Source organism: Pteronotus mesoamericanus, unplaced genomic scaffold (genome assembly GCF_021234165.1).
Source record: "Pteronotus mesoamericanus isolate MK-2021 breed Mesoamerican mustached bat unplaced genomic scaffold, CSHL_Meso_final scaffold_167, whole genome shotgun sequence".
Lineage (NCBI taxonomy): Eukaryota > Metazoa > Chordata > Mammalia > Chiroptera > Mormoopidae > Pteronotus > Pteronotus mesoamericanus.
The window spans coordinates 3,499,151-3,516,152 of NW_026555308.1; the positions used below are offsets into that span (position 1 = coordinate 3,499,151).

Consider the following 17,002-nt stretch of genomic DNA (forward strand, 5'->3'; position numbering starts at 1 on the left):
GTGTTCTGCCGTTGTTTAGCGAAGTTTTCTACAGATATCTGTTATGTCTGATTGGTTTATAGCATTGTTCAAATCGTTCTATTTCCTTGCTTATCTGTTTAGTTGTTTTATCCATTATTGGAAATGGGGTATTGAAGTCTCCAACTATTCTTGTTGAATCATCTATTTCTCCTTTCATTTCTGCCAGTTTTTGCTTCATGCTTTTTGGGACTCCATTGTTAGGTGCATATATATTTTGCTTAATATATATTCCTGATGGATTAACACTTTTGTCATTAGAAATGTCCCCCTGTGTCTCTAGTAACAATTTTTGTCTTAAAGTCTATTTTGTCTGATATTAGTATAGCCACTCCAGTTCTCTTTTGGATATTGCTAGCATAATGTATCTTTTTATATCTTTTTATTTTCAACCTATCTGCACATTTGAAGCTAAAATGTCTCTTATAGACATCATGAGTTTGGATCATGTTTTTAATTAATTCTGCTGTCTTTGCCACTTAATAGAAATTTTAATCCATTTACATTTAATATAATTATTAATAATAAGGATTTCTGCCATTTTGCTATTTGTTATTTTTGTTATCCAAATGCCTAACTATACATTAGGCCCTTTATATACATTATCACATTTTTATACCCATTTTATGATTGAGAAATCAGAACCTTACAAAGATGTAGTAATAGCTCCAGTCAGTGATAAAACTGAGCTATGAGCCCAGCATGCACCCATCTGCTCTTGCCTAAAGTTTCCTCACTGGTCTTCCAGCTACCCGTGTTGTCCTCTACACATGCAGCCAGGAGGACCCTTTAAAAATAGAACTCCAATTATAACTCTACTGATCCTCCCATGGCTCCTACCAAAGGGCATGAGATGTTTTTTAATGAGTGACACCTGATTACTGAATACATTCAAATATAGGATTGCCTCCTTCTCACCCTGGCTACTTGAGCGCTCAGAGCACTGTTGACTCAAGTGTCACTTGCTGGCCTCTAAGTATGTTCCAGCCTAGGCCTTAGAAGAACGAAGAAGATTTCTTAGACCATGGCAATCATCAGAGAGCTTCCACAGTTTACTTCTCTACTCCACCAGCCACACCCAACTTTGTGTTTTCTCCTCCTCTCTCCCTCTTCAGTCCATGAAGACCTTGCAGGATTTGCTCTCTGACATTAATGCACTCAAGGTCACCACTGAAACCCTCAAGAAGGATGTGGACAAGCTGAAAGACATGCTTAATAAGGTAGACCCTCCCCATCATCCTCCAAGCTGGCCATGCTGCTTGGACTGCTGGTGGTTGGGTCACAGAATAAATCTAGGAAACTTGTTCTTAGTCAAAGGACACAGCCATGGGGGCAGCAGATGGAGGCTGACATAGTCTAGTCACTTGGCCCATCCCCCTGAACTCTCCATGGCTTCCACCATCCTGTGCTTCTCACTCTGTGGTGTTAGGACACTATTTGCAAGTGACAGAAACTTGGTTCATTCTGGCTTAGGTAAAAGGTCCAGGATGTCTTCAGGTACAGCTAGATCTAGGTGGTCATACCACATCAACACCTCTCTTTCTGATAATTTTCCTCTGGGTTGGCTTCATATTTAGGTAGGTAGGTATTTCCTAAGTCTTGGCTATTCCAGGCTTATATTCCCTCAACTTAGGAGAAAGAGAACACCTCTTCCTCTTCTAGAAAGTTCTGTTTACACTGACAAGTGGACTAAACCTAGCACAGGCCTATGTGCTAGCTCCTTCTGTAGCCACAAGTACCTCAACCCAGGCATGTTCTAACTCCTTATCATGAGGTAGAAGGACATGGCATTTCTGAAGTGTGATCTCATAGCTGAGGAGTCAGAGTTGGGCTAAGAAGCCAGCTCTACATGCCCCTCAAGTTGGTATTGTGGCTAAAGTGTTACGGCCAACCTCCAAATTACATGAATTCATTATTGCTCCTAATGCACAGGTCAGTGTATGTATTTGATTGTCAGAGAAACTGTGAGAACTTCAGTCTTGGGCTAGGTAGCTCCCATCAGAGCAGAAAGGGCACTGTTAGGAAACTGTGTCATGAAACACTAAAAAGGACCCTTGGACAAATCTGTTTGAGAAACAATGCCTTCTCAGCATACCTCTTAGAGATTTTTAATGTCCATTAAAAGCTCTGAGGAGTCCTACAGTACAAAAACCCATTGAAGGCTTTTAAGCCCAACATTTTCCAAACTTGTTTGCCCAGGGAACCCTTTTCTACCCCTTTCTCACCCTCTGGGAAACACTTTTTCTTCCTTCTCCAACTCTTAGTCCCCTGGAGCTAAATCCTTGTATTTGAGTGGGGAGACAAGCAAGCAGGGCTGGAGCCCAGAAGTTGCACTCTTAACCCATGGGTTTGACTCATTTGACAGATACAGCTGGAAAGAATAGACACTTTCTTTGATGATTTGAAAGGGCAGAGCCGGAAGATGAATGCACTGCAGCGGGACATGGTGAGGGCCTTAGTCCCGTTCTTCACCCCAGTCCCCTGACCTCCAGGCCCAGGAGTGCCTAGGACTGGGAGGGTTGAGGAGGGGAACACAATCTGGAAAGGCCCATTTATTTGCAAGTGTGGAGGACATTGTGGATGAGGGATTCACCCAAAGGTATCAGACCCTCCAGGTCCTTGTCCCTCATTCCCGACCCCCTCCTTAACCTCCCAGATTACTCTCCAGAACAAGATTCGCACCATCCCCAAAACTGAGGACATGGTACTCTGGAGTGGCCTCCACGAGGCTATGTTCACCCCGGTAAGGGAAGGAGGAGAGAGGAAGTGGAAGGAGGTGTGAGGGAGGAGGCAGGATGACCGCTGAGCTGGCCTGGAGCAGTCCTGGCCAGCCCAGCTCCTTTTTCCGCAGGGAGCTTCCCCACAGGGACCTGCTTCACTACCGATGGAAGATTCTGATCTGTGGCAGGTGGCAGAGCAGCTCCCAGAGACCGACCTTTCCCAGACCAACTACCTTCAAAATGTTGGTCAAAGACAGGTCATAGAGGCTGTCCAACTCCCCAAGCTCCTGGAGACCATTTGGCATTACCAGGACCTGGGGAAACTACAGGAGGAGGAGGAGTCTGCCCAGGCAGTTCCACTCACCGGGGCCCAGGGCTTAGGCCAGCCTCAGGTGCTCGAGCCTGGGCCAGTAGCCAAGCCTGGGCCTGCACCTGAACCTGGGCCTGGTTCTATGCCAGGGCCAGAACCTAAGTCCATGCCTGCATTTGGACCCACGCCGGGGCCCAGTTTGGCACCTGGGTTCACACTAGCACCTTGGCCTACGTTCATACCTAGGACTGACCCTGGATCTCAGCCTGTGTTTTCACCTGAGTCTGCATTCGGACCTGGGTCTGCGTTCGGACCTGGGCCTGCCCCTGGACCTGGACCTGGGCCTGCGTTCGGACCTGGGCCTGCCCCTGGACCTGGACCTGGGCCTGCATTCGGACCTGGGCCTGCCCCCGGACCTGGACCTGGGCCTGCCCCAAGCCCTCAGCCAACACCACTAGGATTCTGGCCTTTACTGCTAGGTAACTGGCCTCCTCCCAGAGGCTTGCCCAGGCCTAACACTGGGCCTTTCTGGGGCCTAGATTACTTCCGGCCTGGCCAAGGCCCCTTGGGCCCTCTATTTGCTCGACCCCAGGGCTTCAGGGCCCCACCACCAGCCACAGAGCTTGGCCCCGCTTGGCCTCGTCCACAGTGGTCACAGCCTCGCCAGTCTGAGGTGGACCAGCTCCAAGCTGTCTCAGAAAATAGGGAAGAAGATTACTCACATTACATGAAAATCCCTCAAGATAGAGCCCCCAGAGCTGAGGCACCCAAGGAAGTATCCCCTAAGAGTCCCCAGTCTGCCCTGCAACGGATAAAAAACACTGCTGCCATGGCAGCCGCTGCTGCCGCTGCCCATGCAGCTGCCGCGAGCTCAGCAGCCCGGGCAGCTGAGATCGCTGCCAGGCTTGTCAAGGATGCCCCTGCCACCAAACTGGCCACAGTAGCAACAACTCTGGCCACATCTGGGCCCTTAGGGGTCTTTGCAGATGTTGTGGGTGCTGGGTCTTCCCGTGGGGCCACAGGCTCCATGACCTTTGCCAGTGACACCGAGATGGAAGACCTGCAGGATATAGACTACGAAGACATTTCTTCATATGCTGCTGCCTTTATCCCTCCTGACACTGCCGTCTCCCAGTCCATGCTGGCTGCCAAAAATGCTGTGACCCCCGAAGACAAGAAGGCGGCCGTGAAATATTCCATGAGCCACATAGCCCAGATGCCTGTTAGACATAACTCCCTGAAAGAAGAGTTTGCCCAGCTGTCAACCAACCTGCAACAGTGCCTAAGTTATCTAGGTAGGCCTGGATAGGCTCTGGGAAGGGTGGTAAGGGCTTAGGCCCTCCCCATGGCCTTCGAAAAGCACCTCCTCTCCTTTGTTTAACTGCCCCAACAAAATCTATGTTCAGCCATTCATCATTTATCCCTTTGGTGTAAGCATTTAGCCTCTTTCTAGTCTAGTCTATTCTTTACAATGAATGTATGGTGAGGTCTTATCTTAGCACAAAGGGGCAGTTAGAGTCTAAAGTTGGTGCTTGAAGAGGAAAATTTCATGTCAAAATTACCCTTGAAAATCTCCCTTTCAATAGCCCATAAAATTCAGTACTACTGTACAGTGTTTTGATAAACCCAGATCCTCCCAAGTGTCCAAAAGCACCAAACAGACATGAGATGAAGTGATTAGGTTGGGATTAGGAACAACTGCTGGGCGAACATGTAGATCCTTAAAGACCATAGTCACATTCTGGGTGGCAGTGGGACCGGCAGATTTATGCTTCATTTCATGCCCACGATGGGCATATGCTCACTGAGGGGTATGGAGGGGCACAGTGGCCCACTTTAGCAGTTCTCAACTTTGAACTCACCTCAGTACCCCCTTGGGGGCTTGGTGAAGCACAGACTGTGGGGCCCATCCCCAGGGTCTGACTCAGGCTATGGCAGGAGGGTGAGGGCAAGAATGTGCATTTCTAACCCTTCCTGGGGAAATGCTGCTGATGCTGCTAGCCTGGGGACCCACTTTGAGATCCATTTCCCTACCCTCTTTAAATCATTATCTTGCTGTTTTGCTCTCTGCCGAGTATAATAGTTGAACTAGCCTTAGTCCAACCTGTGTGTGATACTGCCCGTCATGGGCAGCTGCTGTTTCACAAATCTTGAAAAGAAAAAGAACTTTGCATGGCTACAAAGAATCACATTGAATCCTAGCTGGCGTGGTTCAGTTTGTTGGGCGTCATCCCACAAACCAAAAAGTCACCAGTTTGATTCCTGGTCAGGTTACATGCCTGGGTGGTGAGTTCAGTCCCCAGGTGTGGTCAGTGAAAGAGGCAATTACTGATCGATGGTCCTCTCTCACACTGATGATTTTCTCCCTCCCTTTCCCTCTCTCTGGAATTAAAAACAAACAAACAAAAAACCCTACATTGATATCAGTGAATACTGGGGCATAGCTAAGTAATGAATTTAAATTTAAAATGTAAAGCTGTAATAGCCCAAAGTCTACCTCTGACCAGCTCTATTTTTATTAAGAAAACTATAGTTAGGTTGTAAACATATCTTGGCTGCGATTTTTCATACATCCCTAGCTCTGGCCTGCACGTTAGTTTTTGGCCTCTCATCTGGAACTGAACACAGCATTTTTTTTTTTTTACATTATTTTTTTCATTACCATTTATGTCCTCTATCCTCCCTTCCACATCTACCCAACCGTCCCTAGCAGTGTTGTTGTTTTTTTTTACCCCTCTCTTCTTTTGTTAAATCTTCCTTTGCAGTGAATAATATACTTATAAACAAGGTACTTCATAGTTTTGCTAAGGGTCATTTTGGGGAGGGGAGTTAATTGTGGTTGTTTTTTTTTATAGTTAATTCTGGAGCATTTTCCCTAGATCTGCTCTGTCTAATATGATGCCTGGAAACACGCATGGCTGTTGAGCACTTGAAATGGGGCGAGTTCAAGGTCAGATGTGCTCTAAGTGGGAGGCACAGCATGGATATTGAAGGCATAGTACAGAAACAAGAATGTAAAATATCTCATTAATAATTTTTATTATATGTTTAAATGATACTATTTAAGATCTATTGGGTTAAATAAAATATTTTATTAAAATTAATGTCACCTGCTTCATGTTAGATTTTTAAAATATGACTACTAGAAAATTTTAAATGACCTCTAAGGCCCCCAGGTTCACAGCACAATATCTCTCTATTGGACAGCGCTGCCTCAGGCATCTCATAACAGGAGCAGGTGGGGCTCTAAACAAAGCACCTTCCCCCATCCCTGCCCCAACAGCCACCCACTCCTTTGATTTCAGCTAGTGTGGGAGTCTCTTCTAAGACTGGGACATCAGTGGACATACTGCAAGAAACGATTGGCAATCTCCAGAAATCCAGGATGCAGGTCAGTATTTCGGGCAGAAAGAGCTTTTACTAAGAAGATGGTGACGTGAGACATGCCGATGTCAGACTATGACCCAGAACCAGATGGAGCATTTGTCCTGTAGCTAAAAGGAGGCCTGGGACAGTGAGGGGCTGAGGAGGCAGCTGCAGCCCCACGAACGGCTCAGCTGGTGCAGAGGTCCCAGTGTGTGATCACGTGTCCTAGGTGGTTGTAAGATGGCGGGTTGGGAAAAAAAAAAAAAGATGGTAGGTTGAGGACACACTGGTACATTCTTCAAGCCCCATCTCGCCCATGGTGACCTCAGCAGCAGAGGCCTAGGATGTCTGTGTCTCCCCCTTTTAGGAGGAGGAACTTGAGAGAATTTGGGGCCACCAAATAGCAATGATAAAGGATCACCACATCGTGCTGGACAGGGCAGTGGAAAAAATCCAGATTCGCCTGGATGATTTAAAGGTTCGGAGGTCTGGGGTCCCAGGACGGGCAGCTGAGGGGACAATTCCTCATCGGGATATCAGACCCTCTCCAAGGTTTTACAAATGCACCGAAGGCAGGGGAACCAGTGAAAATTTTAGTGGCATTTTCCTGTGCATAAATTACACTTCAATTAAAAACAAACAAGTCCCACCTCCCCCAACATGTGCACAAACACATGAACAGAAGGGCCTACATGGTGTCTGTCTTGTTGACCACTGGGTCACCCACCCCTGGAAGGGGGTCTGGCAGGGAATGAGAGCTCAAAATGTGTTGAAAGAATCCAGTGAATCAGACGATTTCTTGCACCAACTGTTGCATTCATAACTTTCCCCCACACCACCTTGTTTCTGACTGATCAGTGCCGGAAGGCCTTTTCGGAACGGCAGAGTTGCTGACATGAGCAGGGTGGAAGCGATACAGAGCACTTACCAGGGGCTCACGCCACCAAACACCTCCATGAGCCGCAGGGGTTCGGACTTGCTGAGCTGCACCTTAGGACAGACATTTGGAGAAGGGATCAAGGTCATTCCCAGTAGGAGATGACCTTCTCCCAGAGTAGAAAGAGAAGAAGTCCCAAAGAATTAACTAAGGTGGTTTCCGTGAGGGCTTCTGATTCCCTGTCAGGAGACTATTGGTAGGATGCAGTAGGATGTGGGAGGCAAAAGGGAAGGACCTATACAGGGCAACTCAGACAGTGAACCAGTTCCCAGCCTAAGTGTAGGTTGAAGGTAGAGCTCCAGGGCTGTGTGTGGACAGAGGAGACGAGAGCTATAGGCCTGTGTGAGTACCAAGGTCAAGAACAACAGCATCAGTTGCCGACTCTGGGCCTTTTTTCATCACTGCTTCAAAGAGGCTGTGTTGTCACGTCCTAGCGATATATTGATGCCCTTCCTCGATGATGAGCCAATTCATTAAACATGTCTCGTGTGCCCAGCACTATGCCCTGCCCTGCACGCATGGGGGGAAGAAAAGTCACAGTATCTGGCTCCAAGTAGTCATTGCTTGTTGGGAGAAACTCCAGAGGATGAGGACCAACCAAACAGCACCAAATGGATCAAGGCAGCCTTTGTCTCAAGGTAACTACCTTCCTGTCCTTTGTGCCAACAAGAAAGGAGTAATTGCTTATGAAAGTTAACCCTGGGAGGACCTGGAAGAACACACTTTATATATAACACATATTTCATTAAATATATCTTAAACGAACGTGTGCAAGAGATCAGCAGCCCTTGTTGAGCCCTTACAGTAGAGAAATGAGGCTGTACAGACACATCTGGAATAGGTGTTACTGCTTTAGCTGGATGTCTGCGAGAAAATGTTATGACCATAACAGGTGACACAAAAACTCTTATTCATTCATTGAGTCATTCAGCCAATGTTACTGAGCCTTCACTCTCCACCAGACATACTTCTAGGGCCTGGCGATACAACAGTCAACAAGACAGGCACCATCTAGGCTCTTCTGTGTTTGGAAGTAAGCAGTGGTATTTGTGTTTTTGGTCAAAGTATGCTTTATGCACAGTGAAATGCCCAAGTTTCAAGTATAACAGGTGGATTAATTTTTGCTTATTTACATATCCATGTCACCACCACCCAATCAAGTTGGAAACATGTCCATCACCCTATTAAATTTTTATTGATTGATTTTTAGAGAAAGAGAGGAGGCAAAAGAGAGAGAAAAACATTGATCTGTTCATTTACTTTTTTGCACATTCATTGGGGATCAAACACACAACCTTGGCATCGCAGGACAACACTCTAATCAACTGAGCTACCCAGCCAGGGCCATTTCTATTACCTTAGAGTGCATCTATTAGAGTGTTTCCCACTCTGAGAATACAGCAGGAAAATAAGGAGAGAACTCTCTTTTTGACTCGATGGAAAACATTACTTTCCCTTTGCAAGAAGATGCGATGGAGCTTTGCCTTAATTAGAATTGGTTCAACTTTAAATAACATAAACCCCCAAATAACTGATGGAAACAAGGTAACTCAGAAAAACAAGCAAGTCAGAGATGATTGATCTAGAGCTGGTCTAGAATTCCACGGTGTGTGATTTCCATTCACAAGGTCTCCACAAGTTCCAAGGTGGCTGCTGGTGCTCTATACATTAACTCTGCATTCAAGCCAGCAGCTAAGAAGACACCTGCCCACTTTCATTTTTACCCCAAGGGTCACACCAAGCTGTAAAGGAGGCTGTGAAATATAATCAGGATTTTGGGAGGTCAGATGCCAGCTAAAAGTTGGAGGTTCTGTTGCTAAGGGTGAGAGGAAGACCAGCTATGAAGGGAGAAATAGAAGCCTATGTTCCACTTTGGAGGAAAAGTGACCTCTGGGGACATGGCCCAGTGGGTGTGAGGCTCTTCCTAACCCACTGTGAGGATCCAGTAAGTGGAGAAAGGGCAGAGTTAATGGAGAGAATTGGATCTTTGTGGAGTCATGGGGATGGAAGTAGGAGTTTTCCCTTGCCAATGGGGTCCAGTGTGTGTGACATGTAAGTGCTTGGTTGGTGAATAGACTGATTCTCACTGGGACCTCATTACAGATCAGAAGAGATGACCTTGCCTTAAACATCTGGGCAGCCAAAGCATCAGCTTTGGTTTATGCTTTCCTTCCTCTGGTCTGTCTCCCTATGCAACCAAGTTGCTATGCCCATCTCCAACAGGACAGCTTTCCCCAAGTCCCACGTTTCTTTCCTTCTAATCTGGGCACCAGGAGTCCAGGAGCCAAGCCTTCCCATGTGCCCACCCTACCTGCTGTCCACCTGGCCGCAGTGTCCCACAGCAAGGGTGGAGGGGAGAGGTGGGCATTGTTCTCAGGGCTTCCCAGTTTGGCTGGCATGCCCTTTGCTTTCGTTCTTAGATTCTCCATGCTCAAATAAAAGACCTAGAAATGCACAAGGCGGACAAAAGTGTGATGGAGCAGGAGTTGAAAGAGGTAAGTGAGCAGACTCCTGTCCCCCCTGCTGCTCCCCCATCCTGAGCCCCAGCTCTGCCACCCAGAGAATGGAACCAATCAGCCAAGACAAATCCTGGCAGAGAGACTACAGAGTTTTAATCATGCAGAAAAGCTGGGGAAGCTTCTCAAAAGTTGTCCCATCAACTCCTATTTTCAGTGACTCAGGGTTAGTGACAACGTGTTACGTGACTTTAAAAATCATGCACCAACTTCTCTGTTACAGAAAACCCTTGACTTAGATCTGACAGTTGTCTTTGAGTCAACATAGACCCCAGGACTGAATTAAAGCCAAGATGACCACTAGACGTCCAGTGTCCCAAATGTGAAACAACTGACCAAAGTGGTCTGATCTCCCCTAGCTTCCCCTTGCTGCACCCCAGCAGCTCTGCTTTTCTGAGTCCCTTCTCTCTCTAGAAGGCCGACAGGAGCAGCCTGGCAGGCAAGGCAGGCCGGGTTGACCTGGAGGCGGTGGCGGCGGAGCTGAATGAGATGATTCAGGGCGTGCTGTTCAGGGTCGTGTCCCATGAGGATGACTGGAAGAAGGCTGTGGAGCAGCTCAGCAAGGCCCTGGGTACCAAGGTGAGTTCCCCTGTATCAGCTATCACTTGCTGCATAACAAATTGTTCTGGAATTTAGCAGCTTCAGTCAACAAGCCTTTAATTTCTGAAGGTCAAGAATTTGTGGATAGCTTAGCTGGGTGGCTTTGGGTCTCCCATGAGGTTGCAGTCAAGGTGTCCTCTGGGGCTGCAGTCCTCTGAATGTCTAACTGGGACTGGAGGAACCACTTCCAAGGTGGTACCTTCCATGGCTGTGGGCAAGGCTCCTCATTCCTCATCCTGTGAACTCCTTAGGGCTACTTGAGTAGCCTCACAACATTGCAGCTGACTTCTGTCAAAATGAGTGACTCACAGGAGCAAGGCAGATGTAGCTTTTACATTTGTTAGCTAGAAATCTGCGAAGAGCTTTCCTTCATCAGTTTGAGCTGATTACCCTGAAATATGGTTCTGTCAGGAAAGAAAAAAAACAATGATGAATTATTTCTTTTATGACAGTTTTCAGGGTTAGATATTGATGGAAATAGGCACGTCCAAAACATGGTGGCAAATGAGGGTTTCTATTTTTATTTTTTTATTTCTTCATCATGAGTGTCACCACAAATCATGGATTTTTATATATGCAATATTCAATTCATTCAATGAATTAAGTTACTATTTATTTTGTCACTCATGTTGTCTCACCTTTGGCCTGCGAGCTGGCTTCTGAACCTTTCGACTGGACCCTCTGTCATTAGAAATCTGTCTTTTTTCTTAAATGACAAGATGTTCCAGGCTTATTGTCAACATTCTCTTCCTCAGACCTAAATCAGCTATATCTCTATGGAGTCCTGGTTCCTTTCAGTGGGGAATGGCGTTTAGAGACCAAAATCTGGGCACTGGAAGGAACACTTAAAGAATTCGGAAGTGCCACTTTACAAAAGAGTTTGGCAGTTTTTCAAAAAGTTAGATACAGAATTACCATATCACCTAGCATTTCCACTCTTAGGTATATACCCAAGAGAAGAGAAAACTTATATCCATGTAAAAACTTGTATAAGAATGTTCATAGCAGCATTATTCATAATAGCTAAAAAATGGAAACAACTCAAATGTCCATCAACGGATGAATGGGTAAACAAAATATAGTCTAGCAATAACATCAAACATTATTCAGCCATAAAAAGGAATGAAGTACTACTAATACATGCTACAACCGGGATAAAACTTGAAAACATTATACTCAGTGAAAGAAGCCAGACAAAAAAGGCCACAGACTGTGTGATTCTATTCTTATGCAACGTTCAGAATAGGCAAATCTATAGAGACAAAGTACAATAGATTAGTAGTTGCTTATCCCTGAGCGTCTAGGAGGAAATGAAGGATGACTGATAATGTGTATGAAGTTTCTTTTGGGAGTGATGAGAATGTTACAAGATTGAGCGTGGTTATTTGATGGTTGTACAATTATGTGAATATATTAAAAGCCATTGAATGTATACATTGCACTCAGTAAATATGTGTTGAATGTGTTAATGTAGATTGTCTAGGGACCATTGAGAGAAATGTTTCTTGGGCCAGCAGGCCTGTAGTTGAGCATAGGATTGGTTTTATCATATGTAGGCAGTAGCTGACGTTGTTTCTTTGCCTTGCACACTGGTAAGGTCACTTGACAGCTTCCCTCTAGCATTAGCGAGCCTTATGAGTATAAACCTTAACCCAAGCTTTGTCAGTTCCTTTTCCTAAACCACCTCACTTTTTCTGTTTAATCTTGTCATACTCTATGTCACTTTGCAGGTTACTGCAAATCTTTTTCTGGAGAGGGGCAGGGTGTGAATTAGTTGACTGAACACTTTTTTTCCCTTTGGCTATTGCAGCTGGTCCGCAGGGATTTGGATGATCTAAAGAAAGACGTAAATGAGGTCTGGCAAGCAGTCAGGAAGCTGCTAATTGAAGGCCTCCGATTTGACCCAGACAGAGCTGCCGGCTTTAGGAAGTGAGCCCTTTCTGGGTAGGGGTGGGGCTTTTGGACGCTGGGGGACCCTCTCTCCAGGGAGGAAGCAAGAGGGGGATCCCAGAGGATTCTGGGAGCTAAAATTCCAGACCTATGGACTTGGGGAGAGGGGGTTGGGCTTCCCAGCTGGGTGTGGAAAGGGTTTGGAATGAGGTTGTGAGCACCCTGGTGCTCAGATGTGGGCAGCTCTGGTCTTGGTTGGCAGAAGGGCTCCAGGAGCACATCTGCTCCAAAGCTCTTTTGCCACAAATGAGGAGGTTCGGGGAGGGAAGGAGCCATGCAGGTGGGAGCCTGGATGGATCTGGGAAAACAGCCAGGTCCTCTGCCCCCATCCAGACAGCACCCCGCATACAGAGGGATTTAATGTCCCTGGGATCTCCTGTCCTCAGATCACCCCTTATGACCCTGTGAAGGCTACTGTGTCTACTGTGAAGGTTAGCTTTCCAGAAGGTCTCTGGTTTTAAAGATCTCTGTTATGTTTAGGGCAGGAGATACACTACACACCCTTTTATTTCCTCACCTCTGCCCCAGGAGGCTGCAAATGGGGGTCAGCTGAGGCCAGCAGAACTGAGCTGAGCTGGGCCAGGCCAGTGGGTGTAGGATGTGGGTGGAAGTCCTGACCCCGATGCACAGACAGACCTGCACCCTCCCCCAAGCAGCACCCTCACAGGGCCTGACTGGAGTGCCACAGCTGATGAATGGCTGTCTTCCAGGAAACTGTTTGAGCGGGTGAAATGCATTTCCTGCGACCGGCCTGTGGAGATGATGACTGGCCCGTGAGTATTGCCGCCAGGGGGCGCCCGCGCCTACCCTCTCTTTGGGACGGACAGGCAAGCACACACCCCCCTAGGTGCCTGAAGGGTTCTAGAAACATCATTTACATGCACATTCACTTACCTGTCCTGTAGACGTCACATCATTTGCTCCCTGTCCCTGAGCGAGCCACCACCATTCCTTCCTTTCTTCACCAGCCGTCTGGAGCCCACTGTCCTAGAGACTGGGTCAACTCTAGAAGAAACATAATGGTGCCTTAGCTGGGTAGCTCTGTTTGTTGGAGCATCACCCCATAGACTGAAAGTTTGTAAGTTCGATCCCTGGTCAAGAAGGAGGCATCTGATTGATCTCTCTCTCTCTCAAATCAATAAATACATCCTTGGGTGAGGATTTAAAATAATAATAAATAATAATGATGATGATGATAAAAGAAAACTGTAAGGGAAAGCAGAACTTTGTGGGAATTTCTTGCATGCATTTATATGGTCTAATACTTTATTGATGTGAAATTCACATAACAGTAACCATTTTAAAGTGAATGGTTCAGTGGCATTTAGTTCATTTACCATAAAGTGCAACCACTACCTTTATTTCCAAAAAATTTTTATTGTCCCAAAATGAATCCCCAGACTTATTAAGCAATCATTTCTCTTACCTGCCCCTGCCAGCCCCTGACGACCTCGAATCTACTTCTGTGTATAGGTTTGTCCAATGCTGGACATTTCATAGACTAGATCATACAATCTATTGTCTCTGGTATTTGAGAGGCTTCTTCCACTGAGCATAATGTTTTTTAGGTTCATCCATGTTATAGCAGTGTGTGCCAGTACCTCATTTATTTTTGTGGTTGAATACTATCTCATTGTACAGATAGACCACATTTTGTTGATCAGTTTGTACATTGATGGACATTTGGGTTCTTTCCACCTTTTGACCTTTATGAATAGTGCTATTATGAACATGCATGTAGATATATTTGTTTGAACTCTTGTTTATAATCCTTTTGGGTATGAACCTGGGAGTGGAAGTGCTTGGTCATATGGTAACTCTATGGTTAACTTTTTGAGGACCTTCCTAACACTCCCCTAATATGGTTGAAGAGCTAGGATCTTAGCATGTCCATGGCCTTTGCGGTGATGATCTGGCCCTGTGGACCCATGAAGCTCATCAACACCCCCATGCCAGTCCATAGCCATTGAGGGGCTTGGACCTATATTCAGAATTTTTCTTTCAAACAACAGATATCTAGTTGCAGTATTAGTTATACTAGTAAAAAAGAAAGAAAAAAGGAAACAACCTGAAGTGGTAAATGAATTACAGTACATTGATATCAGCCAATACAGATAATGCTGTAGAAGAAACCACACAACAGGACCTTCTGAGATGTGGAAATGATCTACTGCTGTGATGTCCAATTCAGAATCCACTGGCCACTGTGGCTGTTGAGCACTTGAAATATGGCTACCATGACTGAGAAACTGAATTTGAAATTTTATTTAAATTTAGTTCATTTAAGTAGCCATGTGGTCAGTGGCTGCCATATTGGTGAGCACAGTCATACAAGAATATTAATGACCTGGAAAAGTTTTTCAATAATTTAAGTGAGAAAATCAAGTAGTAGGTGTGTTATGATCCAATTTTTGTTTAAAAAATATATATATAAACATCAAAAAATACTGGAAAGACACATATCAAAATATGTGTCACATGTTTACAGTACTTTTTTGTTTATGTGTCCTTTTCTATGCTTTCTAAAATGCTGACAATCAATGTGTATTACTGTAAATTTTATTGTGGCTTAAATACATACAATAAAGTATGTAAATGTTTACTGTACAGCTTGATAAGTTTTTTTAATCCACACCCAAGGACATGATTATCAATTTTAGAGAGGGGGAAGAGAGGAGGAGAAACATGGATGAGTGAGAGAAACATTGATCTGTTGCCTCTTGCACACACCCCGACTGGGGAATGAACCTGCAAACTAAGTATGTGCCCTGATCAGGAATTGAAACTGCCACCTTTCAGTTTATAGGACATTGCTCCAACCAATTGAGCCACACTGGCCAGGGCTTGATGAGTTTGTAAATGTGTGTGCACACCTTCATAACCACCTCTCATATCAAGATGTAGAACAGTTCCAGCTCCTCAGAAGGCTGCTGTTTTTCTTTATTTCTATTTTTCTTGTGGTAAGATGCACATAAGTTAATCATTTTATAGCGAACAGCTCGGTGGCATTTTGTACACTGACAATTTTATGTAGTCACCATCTCTAGTTCCAGAACATTTCTCTCAACCCAGAAGGAACTTACCTGTTAGCTGTCACATCCATTCCCCTTACCCCCAAGCTCTGGCCACCTCCGGTCTGTGTCTGGTTTTTACTTTTCTTTATTTATTTATTTATTTATTTATTTTGCCAGTAACATTAGTTTTATTGGGTTGGGGCAGCAACTATAGCCTGGCTGGAGGCAGGGCCAACCCTCACAGGTTGTTGAGTTCCAGCAGGGTCTGGTCGAGGGTCTGGTGAATCTCCACGTTCTCCTCCTTGGCACTGGCCAAGGTCTCTTCCAGGTCATCAATGGTTTTCTCCAACTTTGCCACAGACCTTTCAGCAAACTCTGCTCGGGTCTCAGCCTCCGTTAGCTTCTCCTCCAGCAGTTTGATCTCCTCTTCATACTTTTCTTCTTTGGTGGAATACTCCTCCTCTGAGGCCATCAGGGACTTGAGGGCCTGGTCCATGGTTCCAAGTTCCTCCTCCAGCTGCCTGGCTCCGCTCTCAGCCACCTCAGCTCTTCCTTCTGAGCGCTCCAGCTCTCCTTCCAGGATCACCAGCTTCCTGGCCACCTCCTCATATTTGCGATCTGAATCCTCCGCGATGTGCTTGGCCTCCTTCAGCTGTATCTCCTGCAGCTCCATCTTTTCCTCATCCTTCATGGCTCGGTTTTCAATGACCTTCATTCCTCTCTCCCTCTCATCAGCTGCCTTCTCAGCTTCCTCCAGCTTTTGCAGGGCTGTAGCCAAACGCTCCTGTGCCCGGTCCAGCTCTTCCTCTACCAGCTGAATGCGGCGGTTCAGGGAGGCCACATCTGCCTCGGCGTCGGTGGCCTTCTTCTCGGCCAGCTCCAGCTTCTCCTGGGCGTCCTTCACTGCTTCTGAATACTTTTCCACTTCATCTTCTGTCCCTTTCAGCTTCTTCTGGAGGGCCTGCTGCTCCTCCTCCAGCTGTTTGCAGCGGTCCTCAGCTTGCTTCTTGTAGGCCTCGGCCTGCTCAGCGCGGTCGATGGCATTCTCCTTGTCCAGCTTTAGCATCAGCATCTTCTTCTTGATGGCGTCCATGGCTGTGGTGGGGGACCGGCGGGCCAGCGGCGGTGCGGACCGGGAGAAGTGGGCTTGGCTGTGCGGATCGGGCACGCGGGTGGCGAGCAAGGAGGACCAAGCGGGACTCTGGTTTTTACTTTTATAATTGGAACAATTTTTTTTATTACTTACAAAGATTATCAGGGTTCCCCAGAGCTCTTGCAGGGTGGTCTCATTTCCAGCCAAATTTGAGGGTGGTTTCCAGGAGAAGGGGGAGCCCAGCGCCCTCTGCTGGCCACATATGCCTACCATTGAACTTTTGTTCTCCAACAGACACCTCATCACCATCCGGAAAGCCCACCTGCTGTCGCGGCTTCGGCCAGCTAGTGCCAACAGCTACGAGTACCTGCAGCGCCAACAGATGAGGTGAGCAGACTGGGATTTTGCCCCACAGAGGTCACTCAGGACCCAGAGGCCCTGCAGAAACCTAAACTTTAGTCCCAGGATCCAAAGACTA

General features: G+C 46.3%; 2 protein-coding genes across 2 annotated transcripts in view; one reads left to right on the top strand and one right to left on the bottom strand.

The window, feature by feature from the left end:
* The window catches only part of CUNH16orf96 (chromosome unknown C16orf96 homolog), a 40,013-nt gene that overhangs the window by 14,272 nt on the left and 8,739 nt on the right, over window positions 1–17,002 (top strand). Inside the window, exons 2-14 of the mRNA XM_054589141.1 lie at window positions 1,134–1,238; window positions 2,384–2,464; window positions 2,675–2,761; window positions 2,885–3,119; window positions 3,295–3,474; window positions 3,588–4,343; window positions 6,354–6,439; window positions 6,782–6,892; window positions 9,772–9,846; window positions 10,282–10,446; window positions 12,278–12,396; window positions 13,128–13,190; window positions 16,819–16,911. Of these exons, the coding sequence (XP_054445116.1) occupies window positions 1,134–1,238; window positions 2,384–2,464; window positions 2,675–2,761; window positions 2,885–3,119; window positions 3,295–3,474; window positions 3,588–4,343; window positions 6,354–6,439; window positions 6,782–6,892; window positions 9,772–9,846; window positions 10,282–10,446; window positions 12,278–12,396; window positions 13,128–13,190; window positions 16,819–16,911 (2,156 nt within the window). The remainder of the gene's footprint in view (window positions 1–1,133; window positions 1,239–2,383; window positions 2,465–2,674; window positions 2,762–2,884; window positions 3,120–3,294; window positions 3,475–3,587; window positions 4,344–6,353; window positions 6,440–6,781; window positions 6,893–9,771; window positions 9,847–10,281; window positions 10,447–12,277; window positions 12,397–13,127; window positions 13,191–16,818; window positions 16,912–17,002) is intronic.
* On the bottom strand, window positions 15,596–16,583 carry LOC129083659 (tropomyosin beta chain-like). Its single transcript, XM_054589533.1, has one exon. The coding sequence runs from the start codon at window positions 16,522–16,524 to the stop codon at window positions 15,670–15,672; it is 855 nt and encodes a 284-aa protein (XP_054445508.1). The 5' UTR covers window positions 16,525–16,583; the 3' UTR covers window positions 15,596–15,669.